Here is a 17,722-nt window from a genome sequence, read left to right as displayed (position 1 = left end):
TTTGAGAAACTGGTGATAAAGCATATCAACTCCTACTTGAGGAGCAACTTTGATCTGCTAGCATCACAACAGATGCCACTTCACTGACTCTTTACTCAACCCTGGAACCTCTTTCAGTGAATTTGCATACATCAGGTTGCTCTTCCTTGACTGCAGCTCAGCACTCAATACTCTCAGCCCCTCAAAACCAATCAAAAAGCTCCAAGGCAAGACCGCAATACCTTATTATGCAGTTGGATCATTGATTTCTTCACTTGCAGATCTTTGTCAGCTTGAATTGGCAACAACATCACCACAATCACTACCAGCACAGTTGCACCACAAGGCTGTGTGCTTAGCCTCCTGCTTTGCTCATTTTATTCTTATGACTGTAAGGCTATGCACAGCTCCATGCCATATTTAAGTTTGCTGAGGACAGTACTGGTGTTGGCCAAATCAAAGGAGGTGATGAATCAGCATACAAGAAGGGGATTGAAATCTGGTTGAGTGGTGCCACAACAATAACCTCTCACTCAATGTTAACAAGACAATGAGCAAATTATTGACTACTGGAGAGGAAACCAGAAATCCATGAGCCAGTCTTCATTGGGTGATCAAAGGTGGAGAGGGTCAGCAGCTTAAAATCCTCAGTGTTATCAGAGGATAAGTCCTAGGTCCAGCACTCAAGTGCTATTAGAAAGAAAGTACGGCAGTGCCTCTACACTTTTAGAAGTATGCAAAAATTTGGCATGTCATCTAAAACTCTGACAAACTTCAATAGATGTGCAGTGGAGAGTGTATTGTCTGGTTGCATCATGACCTGTTAAGGAAACACTTAAGCCCTTGAATGAAAATGCTTATAAAAAGTAGTGGATTCAGGCCAGTCTATCTTGGGAGAACTGACCACATCTACATGGAACACTGTCACAGAAAAACAGCATCCATCAACAAGGATCCCCACCATCCAGGGCATGCCCCCTTCTCCCTGCTGCCATCAGGAAGGAGGTATAGGAGCCGGAAGACCCACATCACCAGGTTCAGGCACAGTTATTACCTCTCAGACATCTGGCTCATCAACCAGAAGGGATAACTTCATTCATCATTGAATTGTTCCCACAACCTGCCGACTCACTCTCAGAGACTCTTCATCTCATGTTGTCGATATTTGTTGCTTATTTATTTATTTTGTATTTGCAGTTTGTTGTCTTTTGCCCGACTTGTTTCAGACAATCTTTCATTGATTCTACTGCGTTTCATTGTATTTACTGTAATTGCCCACAAGAAAATAAATCTCAGAGTTGTTCAGGGTGATGTGCTACTTTGATAATAAATTTAGTGCGAACTTTGAACTTCAATAAGTGCCCTTCATAAGTGAGCATGGTTCATGTCTAAGCTGAGACAGCAGAATTTGATGGATGTATTGCATCCAAAATTGAACCTGATCTTACGAGACCTCAAAGGTTGGCAATCACGATGGTTTTGCCCACTGAACATAACTTTCCTTCTCAGGAGAAATTCAGGGAAATTATATCGTATCTCTATCCCTTGCTCTGCTGTTATCAACTCTATAAAAAATATTCAGTACTGCACGATGCATCCATGAAGACACCAAATAATTTTATGCTTTGTAATAAAACAAAGGATAAAGAAAAAGAGTATGTAATAATTATTTGGAAGATAATCTGATTATGAGTATGATCACAAACCCCAAATCATTTTTCATTTCTCCTTCATTACCTTCCACTTCATTTGCCCCTTGGTTAACGCATGGCAACTGGGTATATTGGTCCCAAACAAGTTGAAAATGAAAAGTAATCGATAATAAGAATCATTCATTGATAGTATGTGGTAATTGAAAAAAAAATGTACACAAACCATGAGATAAAATTCACAAATGCCGCAGGCCCTCTCATAGCTTATCTACAGTACATGGCCGTTTATCATGTATGTTTAATCGGTATTCTTAATGTAATTAGTTCTCCTATTACAGGACAATGCATCCTGATTCTGCCTTTGCTAAACATCAAGAGATATTCACTTTTGACCAAACCTTGAGATCCCCTTCTGTCTCTCTCTCTGCCCAGTGTCAGAGAGATATTTATCTCTTAGTCACATTAACCCACCCAGATCCTACATAACCTCTCAACTCTCATTTGTTCAACCCTGACCTATCTGTTCATAAGTTTAAACACTTCAGTCATTCCCTGGTTAGTGTAGAGCCTGAAATCCTGCACACATTAGTTTTATAAAGAGTTTACATAGTCTACCAATTATTTTTCCACTTTATATTTCATTCTTCTTGTAGTTGAACCTTAAATTGCCATAGTGCTGAGGTGTGGCGTGACAAGAGCTCCAAATCATTTGACTGCAGGTTCCTTTAAATTTAGGGTTCGCAGCCTGGGGTCAAAAGACCCCTCAGTTAATGGTAGGGGTCCATGGCAGACAAAAGGTTGAAAACCCTTACTTTATATTATTTTCAACTGTATACAGTATTGCTTTAGGCAATTTATTGCTGAAATTGCCTGAACACATAGGTCTTCAATTTCTTACTTTGCTGTTTTCATTCCAATCACTACACGTGTCCTTATCTTATAACTTCTGAACTGTTTTCTTCAATTTGGCATTATCATTAAATTTGATGACTTGACACTGTTGTTAAGAGGTACACTCTGTAAATAGTTTCAACACCAGGTCATAACAGCACCATGTAATTCCCTCATCTTGAAGTAATATGGTATCCTTTGTAACTTCAAAACATTAAACTAATTCAAAAGGAAGACACAGGAGACTGAAATGTGAATCTAACATCATGTTTTACTTTATACAAAACAAGTGCATATCATGTGGTAGCGTGATGACATACGCAATTCACATATTTTTATGTTAAACTTATAATGAATTATTTAAAGAGCAAGAATCGCCACAATAGGTCAATGGCAGATGGATTCTCAATGGCTCTCCACGTGGCTTTAGACCACCTGGACAACACAAGCACCTATGTCAGGATGCTGTTCATCAACTATAGCTCAGCATTTAGTACCATCGTTCCCACAATCCTGATTGAGAAGTTATAGAACCTGAGCCACTGTACCTCCCTCTGCAATTGGATCCTTGACTTCCTAACTGGAAGACCACAATCTGTGCAGATTGGTGATAACATCTCCTCATCACTGATGATCCAACAGAGGTGTGTGCTTAGCCCATTGCTCTACTCTCTATATACACATGACTATGTGGCTAAGCATAGCTCAAATACCATCTATAAGTTTGCTGACAGTACAACCATTGTTGGTAGAATCTCAGGTGGTAACGAGAGGGCGTACGGGAGTGAGATATGTCAACTAGTGGCATGCCCTTTCCTCACTGTTAGGAGGTACAGAAGCCTGAAGGCACACACTCAGTGATTCAGGAACAGGTCCTCCCCCTCTGCCATCTGATTCCTAGATGGACACTGAAACCATGAACACTACCGCACCTTTTTTAAAAAATAATAATTATTTCTGTTTTTTGCATGATTTTTAATCCATTTAATGTACTGTATGAAGTATATTGAATAAGATTCTTATTATTATTTTATTTTTTCTTCTATTATGTATTGCACTGAACTGTGGTTGCTAAGTTAACAAATTTCAAGTGACATGCCGGTGATAACAAACCTGATTCTGATTCCTGAACCTGAATGCTTGTTCAAACAATATAGAAATGTTTGTATTTACAAGATTACTCAAATATTACTGAAATATATTATACACAACATAATACAACTAATAGTTTTAAACCATATTTTTATCTCAGCCTTTTATTCCGAATCCTCACTACACTGACATTTGCTGAAAGACTTCCATGAATATTATTTCCAAATAAGTTTTGGAAATCCAGGTGTACTGTCTCGTGGGGTTTCCATTATCTATCAAAATTCTGAGTTCACCATTGCAGCTGTGTTGGTTAAAATCACATAATATGATAACTTTATTTGCATTATCTTTTCTGATATTCTTATAGTACTGCTTGTGGTCAGTGACTAAATTTTGAGGCAATAGAAAGTTCATTGGATGCCAAATGACACATTACGTGGAAGTAATTAGGGAATTTATTTGCTCATCAACTCTTCCATTGGATCAGAAATCTTTCTTAATCCTTTCAAATATGGATGCCTGGTCTCCATCAATTAAAAATAATGACAATATTTCCTGAATATTGTCAAGGTTGTTAATTTTTAGTCAACATATACCAACTATACAAGCATTCTGTCCTGATCTCTACTGAAAACTCTGATTAATACCTTCCTTAATCTTTTCATGTGAAGCTGGTTTTTGGTGACTGGTTATCAGTATTATGCCAATACTGTCTGAATGGGGCCATTTCTGGTTGGCTGTCAGTGACTCATGGTGTTCTGCAGGGATCAGTTTTGGGACTGCTTTGTTTCACATTATATGTCAATGATTTGGATGATGGAATTGATGGCTTTGTGGCCATGTTTGTGAATGATAAGATGATAAGTGGAAGGGCAGGTAGTATTGAGGAAGCAGGATGTCTGCATAAGACACATTAGAAGGTGTTATATTTGAATGCACACTATATAGAACAAGGTAGGTGAACTTATAGCACAGTCAGAGACTGGCAGGTGTGACGATGAGGACACCACTAAGTCTTGGCTCAGGGACGATTATAGATAGGAGTTCAACATCCAAAGAAACACATTGTGTCAAAAGGCCAGGCAGGTAGACAGAGGGGGTGGGTGGCTCTGTTGGTGAAAAATGAAATCAAATCCTTTGAAAGAGGTGACATAGGATCAGAAGGTATAGAATCCTTGTGGGTAGAGTTAAGAAACTGCAAAGGTAAAAAGACCCTGATGGGAGTTATACACAGGCCTCTGAACCATAGCCAGGATGTCATCTACAAATTACAATGGGAGATATAAAAAAAAGACCTGTGAAAAGGAAAATGTTACAACAGTAATGGGGAATTTCAATATGCAGGTAGATTGGGAAAATTAGGTTGGTGCTGGATCCCAAGAGGGGGAATTTGTAGAATGCCTACAAGATAGCTTTTTAAAGCAGCTCATGGTTGGGGCCAATAGGGGATCAGCTATTCAGGATTGGGTGTTCTGCAATGAACTGGAATTGATTAGAGAGCTTAAGGTAAAGGAACCCTTAGGAGACAGTGATCATAATAGGATAGAATTCACCCTGCAGCTTGAGAGGGAGAAGCTAAAGTCAAATGTATCAGATTTACAGTTGATGAGACAGGAATTACATGAAGTAGGAGGAGCAGGCCAAAGTTGATTGGAAGGTGACACTAGCAAGGATGTCAGCAGAGCAGCAATGACCAGAACTTCTAGGAGCAATTTGGAAGGCACAGGATAAATACATCCCAATGAAGAAGTATCCTGAGGGCAGGATGATATAACCATGTCTGAAAAGGGAAGTCAAAGCTAACATAAAAGCCAAAGAGGGCTTGTAATAGAACAAAAACTAGTGGGAAGTTAGAGAATTGGGAAGCTTTTAAAAACCAACAGAAGGCAACTAAAGAGTCATCAAGAGGGAAAAGATGGAATACAAAGGTAAGCTCTCCAATAATATTAAAGAGGATACCAAAGGTTTCTTCAGATACATCAGGGGTAAAAGAGAGGCAAGAGTAGATATTGGACCACTAGGAAATTATGGTGGGAGTTAGTAATGGGGGAAATCAGGAAATGGAGGATGAACTGAATAAGCAGTTTTGCATCACATTTCACTGTAGAAGACACTAGCAGTATGCCAGAAGTTCAAGACTGTCAGGGGGCAAAAGTTAGCTTTTGCTATTACTAGGGAAAAGGTACTTGGTAAACTGAAAGGTCTGTAGGTCGACAAGTCACTTGGACCAGATGGTCTACACCCCTGGTTATGAAAGAGGAGGCTGAAGAAATTGTGGAAGCATTAGTAATGATCTTTCAAGAATCAAGATTTCGGCATGGTTCTGGGGGAATGGAAAATTGCAAAGCTCATTCCACTCTTCAAGAATGGAGAGAGGCAGAAAAAAAGGAAATTATAGGCCAGTGAGTCTGACTTCAGTCGTTGGGAAGATGTTTGAGCTAATTGTTAGGTTGATTGGAAGAGGACACTAGCAGGGATGTCGGCAAAGCAGCAATGTTAGCATTCATTTCAAGAGGACACAACAGAAAAGTAAGGATGTAATGCTGAGGCTTAATAAGGCAATATTCAGACTACATGGAGTATTCCATGTTGTCCAGTTTTGAGCCCCTCATCAAAGAAAGGATGTGCTGGCATTGAAGAATGTCCAGTGGAGGTTCACAAAAATAACCCTGGGAATGAAGATGTTAACATGTGAGGAGCACTTGATGGCTCTGGGCCTACTCACTTAAGTTTAAAAAATTAGGGGAATCTCATTAAAACTTATCAAATATAGTAGCACCTAGATATGTGGTGAGGATGTGAAGAGGATGTTTCTTATAATGGGGGGGGGGGGAGTCTTGGACCAGAGGGCATACCTTCAAAATACAAGGATGTCCCTTTTGAACAGAGATGAGGAATTTAGCTATAGGATGGTGAACTTGTGGAATTCATTGCCACAGACAGGTGTGAAGGCCCAGTCATTGTGTACCTTTAAAGCAGGAGTTGATAGGATCTTGATTAGTAAAGGTGTCAAAGGTTACAGGGAGAAGGCAAGAGAATGGGGTTGAGACGGATAATAAATCAGCTATGATGGAATGGTGGAGCAGACTCAATAGACTGAATCTTCTAATTCTGCTCCTTTCTTATGGTCTTATAAGGTAAGCAGAATACCTCATTGTTATGCATAAGACCATAAGACATAGGAACTCTGGATCTGTACTGGTTCAAATGAACTAGAAAATGGAAAATACACATTCCTCAATCCAACATGGCCTGAAATGTTTCTTAGTGCTATTTATCATCTCATATCACAGAAAGTTGTAAAAGTTAGTTATCTATATGGATTTAAATATTCCTCCTAAATTCTCAGCATTCTCATGAGAAAATAGCACATCACAACAATTTTGTTTTCATTGATGTTAATAACATAATGACTAGAATTAAAATAATTAAGTCAGAGGAGATATTACAGACCTATTTTGCTATAAATGAACAGCTTACCTTTATACCTCAAGTGATAACTGCTTTCAGTATTCTGAACACTGTAATCAACATCATGGGTTCCAGCATGAGAATATCCAGATCCTAGGGAAAAAATCAATATGATTGATACACTTTTATATTTCATTCAGTATGCAGCTCTCATTTGTATAGACTAGCAACATTTCAGCAATATTTTATGATGGTAGTACTCGTTATCTTGGGTAAATGATAAACTGCTTCTCTCCTACTGAACTTCACCACAACTGGAGAAGTTTGAAGGGAATCAATTCTCTGTGCCAGGCTCTACAAAATGATTTATGATAAACATGGATTTGTAGCACATAGTTGAATCATGTCAGACAACATGGCATATTGGCGAACCAAAGAAAGAAGAACCAATCACTTGTCACTTTGCGTTGACATTGTACGATATCTGGCATCCATGAATCATGTCAGCATATTAAATGCAGCTTCATTCTACTTAACTCCAAATAATTCAAAGTTCTTTTGAATGAGATAGTCTTGCTAGGTCAAGCAATAAGAAGATACTCAATGTCTTGTTGTGTTAACAAAAATATGTAGCTACTTAGCAATTATATGCAACTGGGCTTTGGGGGGGGGGGGGGAATTAGATTCACATGTTCAAGAGAAAATTATGACCTGGCTTCAAAGTGAACAGGTTGAATACTCCTTATCCAAGGGTAAGCATGAATAAGTAGAAAATACTACCTGAACCCCAAGTGTTAAATTACAAAGGAAGACTGCATAGTCAAAGGTTGTAGTTGCTGAAATTAACAAAGTTGATAGGGTAATATTAAAAGAAAATGATCAGGATGAAAAAAAAAGGCTCATTTTCCCCACTAGCTGTGAAGTCTAGGTCTTTCAAGTGAGTTAGGAAACATTTCTACAAACAGAGGATTTTAGAAATTTGGAACTCTTTTCTGTGGATGGAAACAATGGCTAATTTATATTTTGAAACTGATTGATCTTTGTTACTAAGACACATTCAGAGATTATAGGGAAAAGATTGGTATATGGAATTAGGAAACAACACCATGAACTCATTTTAAAGCAGAATAGTGCAAACTGCACCATGTTTCATTGGGTCTTATAAGTAATCTCAGAAATATGAATTATAATGAGGAAATAACTTATTGTTTATATCCTGGTGTGTATATTGTTTTCTATCAGAGTAGAAGATCTCACATTTTTTCTATATTACATACTATCTATCATTGCCCATTGACTTAGAATGTCAATAGCTCTTTGAGCCTCACAACTCATAAACCCACTCAACTTTGTGTCCTCAATAAAATTAAACATATTAGACTTGGTTTCCTTTTTCATATCATTAATATAAATTTAAGAAAAACAGGAATCCAATACCAATTCCTTTGGTATCCCACTAGACACAGCATCTCAACCTGAATTTAATCCATTCATTCTTACTCTGCTTTACTTACCCTGAAAAGTCCAAATACATCACTTCAAATGTACTGTTTTCACTTATTGTGCTAGACACAGCCCTAAAATTTTTTAGCAGATTTATCAAAGATAGTTTCCCTTTCATAAATCCAAGTTGATTCTAGCCTGATCATCTTATTTTTTCCCCAACGGCTGTGATACTACCTCCTTAGCACTTCTGAGGATCTGATGTCAAGTTAACTGATTTGCAGTTCTTCTGTTCTCCATCCTCACCCAATACCATGATTACATTTACTACCATGTAATCTGTGGGAATTGTTGCAGAATCTATGGATTTCTGGAAAATGACTACCATCTCAACTGCTATCCTTCTGTTAACCTCAGAATATAAAGCAACAGGTCCTGTGGAATTAATTAGCTGCCAGTCATACTGTTCCCTTCAGCAATTTTATTAAAGTAATGCTCATTTATTTCAACACTGTAATCTCTCTGAATCTGTTGTTCACTATTGCAGGAAACTTTTAGATGTCCTCTTCCATAAAAGGTAAAAAAAATGTTTAGTTTCTCTGTTATTTCCTTGTCCCAATATTATTTATCCTGCCTCAGTCAGCAAGATATCCACATTATCTCTTTTGTCCTTTTCAGATTTTTGTAGAAACTTCTACAGTCTGTTTTAAGTGTTCCCTGTTCTCAAACCAAACCCCTCAGGGGCTAGAAGAACAATAAGTGGTCAATCAAATTTGAAATAAGTGATTATAGGGTTAGAAATCTGAGGAAAAATAAAATTACTTGGAATACACAACAAAATAGACAGCATCTGTGCAGACAGAAACAAATCTGCTGCCATTTTTAATGAAAGAAAATTTACCTGTTCATCCCATCCTCACAAAGTCCTTGAATTAACTTTTTTAGTTCTTCATTCTTCCTGATAGTTGCCAATCTGCTTACCTGATTATTGTTTCAGCTCATATTGATGCACCCTATCTATCCCCGATCTGCCAAGGTATTTATATGGTTGGTCCAGTTGAGTTTTTGGCCAATATTGATCCACAGGATATTTGACTGAGGTATGACTCTGACCACAGAAGCATTTTCCCTTTGATCCCCAGCAGCTTCAGTTCTTCAATTACTACATGATGCCACACCTAGTCAAATGCATATCAAGGACAGTCATCCTCTTCTCTGGTCTTAACATAGACTTAAAATATGGAACTGGGAAGCAGATTATTAGCTAGTAAGAGTCACATGATGCCACTACTAATGACAGCTTTTATCAATTTACCATAGACTGATTGTGCAATAATTAGCTGGAATGTATTTATTCTACTTTTCGTAAACAGCAATATACCTGGGCAGTTTTCTACCTTGTCAAGTAGATACATCTGTTGTAACAATATTGGAATGGCTTTGCTAAAGAAGCAGCTAGCTTGGAACACTACTTTTCACTACTACAAGTAGGATGTTGTCTGTTTCCATCACCTTTACTGCACCTAGTGCACTCAGCTGTTTCTTGATATCAGATTGAGTTAATTGAACTGGTGAAGATATTTGTACAATAGTGAAGTTGTCAGGAACTGAAATGCACCAGCAATTTGAGCAAATATGATTAGAAATACTACAGACTTGTCCTTAGTGTCTCAGGCATCCCACCTCTCCCAGAAGTTCTGGGAGTCTCCTGCAAATTGATGGTGCTACCTCCCTGAAATGAATTTTTGCAGGGTGGGATGTCTGGCATCTCCACCCACCATCCATTCCATTTAGATGTCCCCCACCACTCATGTTCCAAAATTGTAGACCTTCCATACAATTCATTGATCATTTATCCCAGCTGCAGTTTTCCTGTTTTGGATGTATTCAGTGCTATAGTGCTCCATTTCAGGGATGGCATCTTATTGAAGATATGTACAAGCCTGAATGGGTAACTACGGCAAATTTCCTTAGCACAGTACAATCAATTTCAGATGCGCTTTTACTATAATCAGTAGTTTCATAGTCAATATTGCTAAAACCAGCTTTCTTACAATTTTACCTGAATTTAAATTCCACTGCAGCCATGGTGGAACTTGAATATGACATAGCCAACCATCCTCATCCATGTTATCTTTGTGTGTGCCTGCATTAGGCTGTTCTTGGAACTAACGTACGTGACGCTACATGACTCTGCTTTTGCAAAAGATAGGCGTGATGCCACGCTGCACAATGTCCCAGTCAGCTGGACATTGCCACACTGTCTATTCTTCATGAAGAAGTTATTTCTGTAAAGTACTTTGGACCAGAAATTCATCAGGCATTGAACATCCTGCAGGCACTGTGAGACAAAGACACCATTAATCATGTGAGGTTGTTCCCTGAGCTGACTGCCAAAGTCATCTGGCAGAATCTCTCATCATCAGAGCTCACCATCAGGCACCAAACATTCATTCCTCTGGCAGTGAGAGGGACAACCCCCCACCCCCATCCCAGTCAGATCCTTCAGGTATGGCTGGAATCTCCCAACACACTCTGCCTCCTTGCAAAGAAGGTCTGGAGAAGGTTTCAAGGTACCTTGTTACAGTTCATACCAAGCAGCTGTATAATAGAGCCTGGTCTACAGCTATTCCCAAGGATGCCTACCAAGACATGAATCAAAATCATCAACTCAGTGAAAGATGCTCATTGGTTTGTTGGAACTCCACTACAGTGAGGTGAACACAAGAAAATGCTGCAGACTGGAACATTCAAGGGTGCAGAAGAACTTGATGAGGGATACACTGAAGCCCAGTCCAGACAGTGCGAATGTGGCGTGGGGAAGGATAGCAGTCTAGGGATCTTCAGTCAAGAGATGTTAAAGGTCTAAGTCTGATGTAGAAGCCTGTCAAAAACCTGATGTTTGAATAATCTCAGAAGGTCACGGGTGACAATGGAGCTCATAGCTATTTTTTTAACAAGCAGTGTACTGCTCCCGCAAAAAAAATCATGATAATACGTCAGTGATAATATACCTGATTCAGGTACACAAATTGTGAACACTACAAACATACAGAGCCAATAACGATGCATAGATTAAACAACACTACAAGTATAGTGCAAAATATAAACACAAGAGGTTCTGCAGATGCTGGAAATCTTGAGCCACACGCACAAAATGCTGGAGGAACTCAGAAAGTCAGGCGGCATCTATGGATGGGAATACACCATCAACATTTTGGGACGGGACCCCGTATCAGAACTGGAAAGGAAGGGTGAAGATGCTAGAATAAGGAGGTGGGGGGAGGGGAAGTAGTACAAGGTGACAGGTGAGACCAGGTAGAGTGGGGGAAGGTGGATGAAATAAGAAGCTGGGAGTGGATTGATAAAAGTGATAAAGGGCTGAAGAAGGAATCTAATAGGAGAGGATGGTGGACTGTCGATTAAAATGAAGCAGGAGAAAAACCACAGCAAGGTGGTGAGCAAGTGAGAAGAGAAGGGGTGAGAGGGTAACCAGAATATAGGATGGAAAAAAGAGAGAGGGGTAAGAAATTACTGAATGTTAGAGAAATTGATGGTAATGCATTCAGATTGGAGGCAACCCAGACAAATTATAAGGCGTGGCTCCTCCAAACTGAGTTTGACATCATCATGGTAGTAAGGGAGGTCATAGGCTGACATGCCAGAGTGGGAATGGCAAGTCAAATTGAAATGGGAGATCCTGATTTTCTTGGTGGGCAGGGCAAAGGTGCTTGGCAAAGCAGTCCACAGTCTGTCAGGTCTCACCAATATAGAGGAGATTAAACTAGGAGCAACAGATACAATTGATGACCTGACAGACTTATAGGTGAATTATTGCTCACCTGAAAGGACCGTTTGGTGTCCTGAATGGTGGTAAGGAAGGAGATGTAGAGTCCAGTGCAGCACCTTTCCTGCTTGGAGGGATGGTGCATAGTTCCCCGAAGGTGGAATCTCATGTGGATAGAGTGGTGAAGAAAGCCTTTGGTATGCTGGCCTTTATAAAATCACAGCATTGAGTATAGGAGTTGGGATGTAATGTTAAAATTGTACAAGGCATTGGTGAGGCCAAATTTGGAGTACTGTGTACAGTTCTGGCCACCGAATTATAGAAAAGATGTTAACACAATAGAGAGAGTACAGAGAAGATTTACTAGAATGTTACCTGGGTTTCAGCACCTAAGTTACAGGGAAAGGTTGAACAAGTTAGGTCTTTATTCCTTGGAGCATAGAGGGTTGAGGGGGGACTTGATAGAGGTATTTAAAATTATGAGGGGGATAGATAGAGTTGACGTGGATAGGCTTTTTCCATTGAGAGCAGGGGAGATTCAAACAAGAGGACATGATTTGAGAGTTAGGGGGCAAAAGTTTAAGGGTAACACGAGGGGGAATTTCTTTACTCAGAGAGTGGTAGCTGTGTGGAACGAGCTTCCAGTAGAAGTGGTAGAGGCAGGTTTGGTATTGTCATTTAAAGTAAAATTGGATAGGTACATGGACAGGAAAGGAATGGAGGGTTATTGGCTGAGTGCGGGTCAGTGGGACTAGGTGAGAGTAAGCGTTCGGCATGGACTAGAAGGACCAAGATGGCCTGTTTCCGTGCTGTAATTGTTATATGGTTATATGGATGAGTGCCAGGAGGGAGATCAGTAGGGATGGACAAGAGAACAAGGGAATCGTGTAGAAAGTGATCTTCATAGAAAGAGGAATGGGGAGGGAAAGATGCTTAATGGTAAAATATGACTTTGATATAGTTGTATTTATTTTTTTAATTTATTTCTGTAATTGAAAATGCAGTGTGCTAGCATCTCTGCTGCACCAACACTACCATAACCATTTTGCCTGTCCAGCGGATTCTGACAGGCAAGACAGAGCAAATATTGATCCTGTTGGAAATCACAGCAAAATACTCCACACTGGTAAGAAAAATATTAATGTCTCTGAAGCAATACTTGGACAAAATTGGCCTAATTCATGGGTTATTTTATATTCCAAACTGTAACAAAAATGATGTGTTCTCTAGTTTTTCTTAAATTACAGAGGTACTGGTTTTATTGTATCATTGGGTCCACTTCAACCACTGTAGGTGATGGAATGTTGCAGATGTACAAGGTCATTCACTCTCAAAGTGAAATACGTCATTATTAGCAATAATGAAAGAACGATGTCTGAATTCCTATTTAATGAGTCTGCTTTTAACGTTTCTTTACTAAGCATTTTTACAGTCAGACAGCCAGCCACCCTTCTCCTTTGGGCAAAATCATTGGAAAACTTTACCTCAAGTAACTTTCCAGCAGTAATGAGTGACACTATGTTATGGAAGTTGCACTTTCATGGAAAACTATAAAATAATTTGGGGCACTGATTTAATCACCATGAATTTTAATTCTATTTGGAATGAAATAAACAAAATGTAATAAAATTTATAAATGACAGAATAAAATTCTTCATATAAATGACAGAAATTGCCACCCCAACCTCTGCTGTGCTGAGAATACAGCCAGTATCAATCAATATCTATTATATTGCATGCACACATTAATTTTTGACTGTCTTTGAATTCAATGAAATTAACATACAATTAAATTGATCAATTCAGATATGATTAAAAGAAATGTTTTGATGCACCATTTTAACTTGAAAATAAAACAATCTGAGAAATCTTTGCTAAAAATCATCAACAAATCTGCCAAAATTGCTAAATAGTCATTAAAATATGTTCCTAGACTCTGTCAAAATGTACTCAGAGCACATGGCTACAATGGCTGAGCTATTAAATAGATTTGTTTTGCTGGTTATAGATTTTCCAGTTCAGACCAGATGTAGGAATCAAGTTTTATTTCTCATTAAACCCGGAAAGCTAAACATCTTAACTGCAGTAACTACAGGCTTCCATTAGAAGTGACTGAATGTATGCCAAGTATGATTACTTAGACTACACAAAATCATTATTAATGCCACAATCTGTAGTCTGCAACAAATTACCAGATCATTACTTAAAATAATGTTTGGAATACTACAGTAGACCTAAGTGTCTGATTCAAATGTTAAAAAAAGTTAATGTAAGGAACATCCCGCCACCACCCTGCCCTACCCAAAAATTCAATTATCATCAGGAACCCTGCTAAAAAGTATAGCTGTATAGATAGACATCACTTCAAGGTAGGTCGAAACATATTTGATGCTCTTGTTCAAAGGAAATGCCAACATTTTTGATGGAAGAAGTAGAAGTTACTGCATTCAAAATGAATTGTATTTCAGGACTTAGAGGATTGTAGGAGAGCGAGATTAGAGCTGGAAAGTGATATTGAAGTAGGAGATCAGCCATATTGAATGATAGAGCAAACTCAAGGGGACAAGTGGTCTCCCCTTGCACACTTTTCTTATGTTCTGATGTTTCTATGAAGATTAAAGTGATCTAGAAAAATTGTGAGTTTTCCCCCCAAGGCCTGCAACCTTGAAAAGTGTGAATGGAAGTCATATAAATGAAATGTTGCCTCTATCTCTCTCCACAGATAGTCCTTGACTTGCTGAGTATCTCTAGAGATATCTGATTTTACTAAGAGAGTGTTCATGTTTGAACTTGCTTTTAATTCAACAGTTAAACATTCTATAAATACCCACTGTTTACTCATATGGGTTTAGATTAACCTTTTCTTACAAGTCATTCTAAAATAATGTAATTGAAACTAATCAGCTTGGAATCTCTATGGGAAATGAGGCAGGGGCTTCCAATACATTCCACAAAACAGTAAAATAATCAAAGTCTCATAGCAGAGGCAAAGCTTATCACAAAAAGTACTGTAGTCTCTCACTTCGGGAACTAATTTCACAGAGGGATGGAAACTGGAGTGATAGTGCTGAAGATGAGTTGGTTGACAAACTGAAGCAATGTGTAGTGAGACTCCTAGCAAAGAGAGAAAAAGGTGAAAACAGGACTGAAGGTGTTATATTTGAATGCCCACAGTATATGGAATAAGGTTGATGAACTTGTAGCAGAGTTACAGATTTGCAGATACGATGTTGTACACATCACTGAATCATGGCTGAAAGAAGGTTATAGCTGAGAGCATAAATCCAAAGATACACATTGTAATGAAAGGATAGACAGAAAATCAGAGGGGTGGTAATGGCTTTATTGGTAAAAAAAAAGAAATTAAATCATTAGAAAGAGGTGACTTAGGGTCGGAAGGTACTGAGTCATTGTAGATAGGGCAAAGGAACTGCAAGGGTAAAAAGACGCTGATGGGAGTTATATAGAGACCCCCAAACAGTAGTGAGGATGTGGTCTACAAGTTATAATGGGATATAGAAAATGCATGACATAAGGGCAATGTTACAATAGTCATGGGGGATTTCAATATGCTAACAGATTGAGAAAACCAGGTTGATGTGGGATGCCAGGAGGGGGATTTTCTAGAATGATTATGAAATGGTTTTTTAGAGCAGCTCGTTGTTGAGTTCACTGAGGATCAGTGAGGAAGGCAAATGCAATGTTAGCATTATTTTCAAGAGGACTAGAAAATAAAAGCAAGGATGTAATGTTGAGACTTTATAAAACACTGATGAGGCCTCATTTGGAGTATTGTGAGCAGTTTTTGGCCCCTTAGGTTAGAAAGGATGTGCTGAAACTGGAGTGGGTTCAAAGGAGATTCACAGAAATTATTCCAGGATTAAACAGCTTGTCATATGAAGAGCGTTTGATAGCTCTGGATTTGTGTTCACTGAAATTTAGAAGAATGAGGGGTGAACTAATTGAAACCTATTGAATGGTGAAAGGCCTTGATAGAGTGGATGTGGAGAGGATGTTTCCTGTGGTGGGAGTATTAAAACCACTGGACACAGCCTCAAAATAGAGGGCATCCTTTTAGAATGGCGATGAAGAGGAATTTCTTTAGCCAGAGTGGTGAGTCCGTAGAATTCATTGCCACAGACTGTATGGAGGCCAAGTCTTTATATATATTTAAGGCAGAGGTTGATGGGTTCTTGACTAGTCAGGGCATGAAGGGATACAGGGGGAGGGCAATGGGGGGGGAGCAAGGGATTGGGGCTGAGAGGAAAAATGGATCAGCCATGATGAAATGGTGAAATGATGGGCCATATGGCCTACATCTGCTCCTCTACCTTATGGTCTTAAGGAACTTAGCCAAGGAGCGTCCAGCCACTTCAACAGAATTTTAATATCCTTAAAAAAGTAAAAGCAATATTTCTGGTTATTGTGCATCCTGAAAGGAACATTCAAAATAGAAAGTAAAAATGGAGTGATAAAGTGAAAATGCAATTTATCATGTTTCCATAACATCTTAAAGTGATTCACTTGCAGTGAATTACTCTGAAATGAACAGTGTTCATTGTGCTTTAAACAACCACAGCAGATCAAATCGATCCTATAAACTTAAAGGAATTAAACAACAAATTAGCGGCAGCTTAGTATTCACTTCAGAGTTCATTACACAAAGATTTTTTTGTGGACAACTCAGTGGTGAAAAGGTCCACCGGTCCTGTGCTATTTTTAGCATGGTATTCTCTGCAGGGAATCTGTGGAATTCACAAACTTGAAAACTACAGCCAAATGTATTCATCAATAGCATAGGGTAAAATCACAAGGAGAAGCCTTTCTGACTCAACCTTGAGTCCTACAGTAATCATTTTCTCTATGCATATCAAAACTGGCCTGTTCCCAAGTGTTTGCTCACTTTGCTCACTTATTGAATTTGGGTTCTTTTATCAAAATAGACCTGGCAAGTTGCTGCAATGCATTTTGGAGATGGTATACAATGCAGTCTTTGTGGACTGGTTCTAAAGGAAATTAATATTTAAGTTGCAAGACCGAATGCCAGTTAAGTAGGTTATTTTGTCCTGGATGGTTTCAAGCTTTTTAAATGTTGAGAGAAACAACATTTAACAACAAATGGAAATTATTCCATCATTCTTCTCACACATCTGTAGATAGTGGGATCACTTTGAAGCAGAAAGTGAATCATTATTCACACATAACCAGCCTCCGTTCTGTTCTTGTACTCTTATATTTCCGCTCAGTCATTTAAATTTCTGATCAATAGTGATCACCCCCCACCCCCACCCCAACAGAACATGTTGATGCTAGGGGATTCATCCGGTCACGGCATTTACTATCAAGCAGAAGTGGTTCAATTTTCTTATGTGTTTTGATTGAGAAGCAGATGGTACTGATAGAGAAATTAGGAAAAGGAAATAAAATTAGGGGCTGATCACATAGAATCATAGAACATTACAGCACA

General features: G+C 38.7%; 1 protein-coding gene across 1 annotated transcript in view; it reads right to left on the bottom strand.

Annotated features, from left to right (window-relative positions):
• Positions 1-17,722, bottom strand: part of LOC132397737 (sushi repeat-containing protein SRPX2-like) — an 85,266-nt gene that overhangs the window by 46,203 nt on the left and 21,341 nt on the right. The window contains exon 3 of the mRNA XM_059976498.1: positions 7,095-7,178. Coding sequence (XP_059832481.1) covers positions 7,095-7,178 — 84 coding nt within the window. The remainder of the gene's footprint in view (positions 1-7,094; positions 7,179-17,722) is intronic.

The sequence above is a fragment of the Hypanus sabinus genome, chromosome 8 (genome assembly GCF_030144855.1).
Source record: "Hypanus sabinus isolate sHypSab1 chromosome 8, sHypSab1.hap1, whole genome shotgun sequence".
Lineage (NCBI taxonomy): Eukaryota > Metazoa > Chordata > Chondrichthyes > Myliobatiformes > Dasyatidae > Hypanus > Hypanus sabinus.
This window is presented reverse-complemented; position numbering and strand designations above follow the sequence as displayed.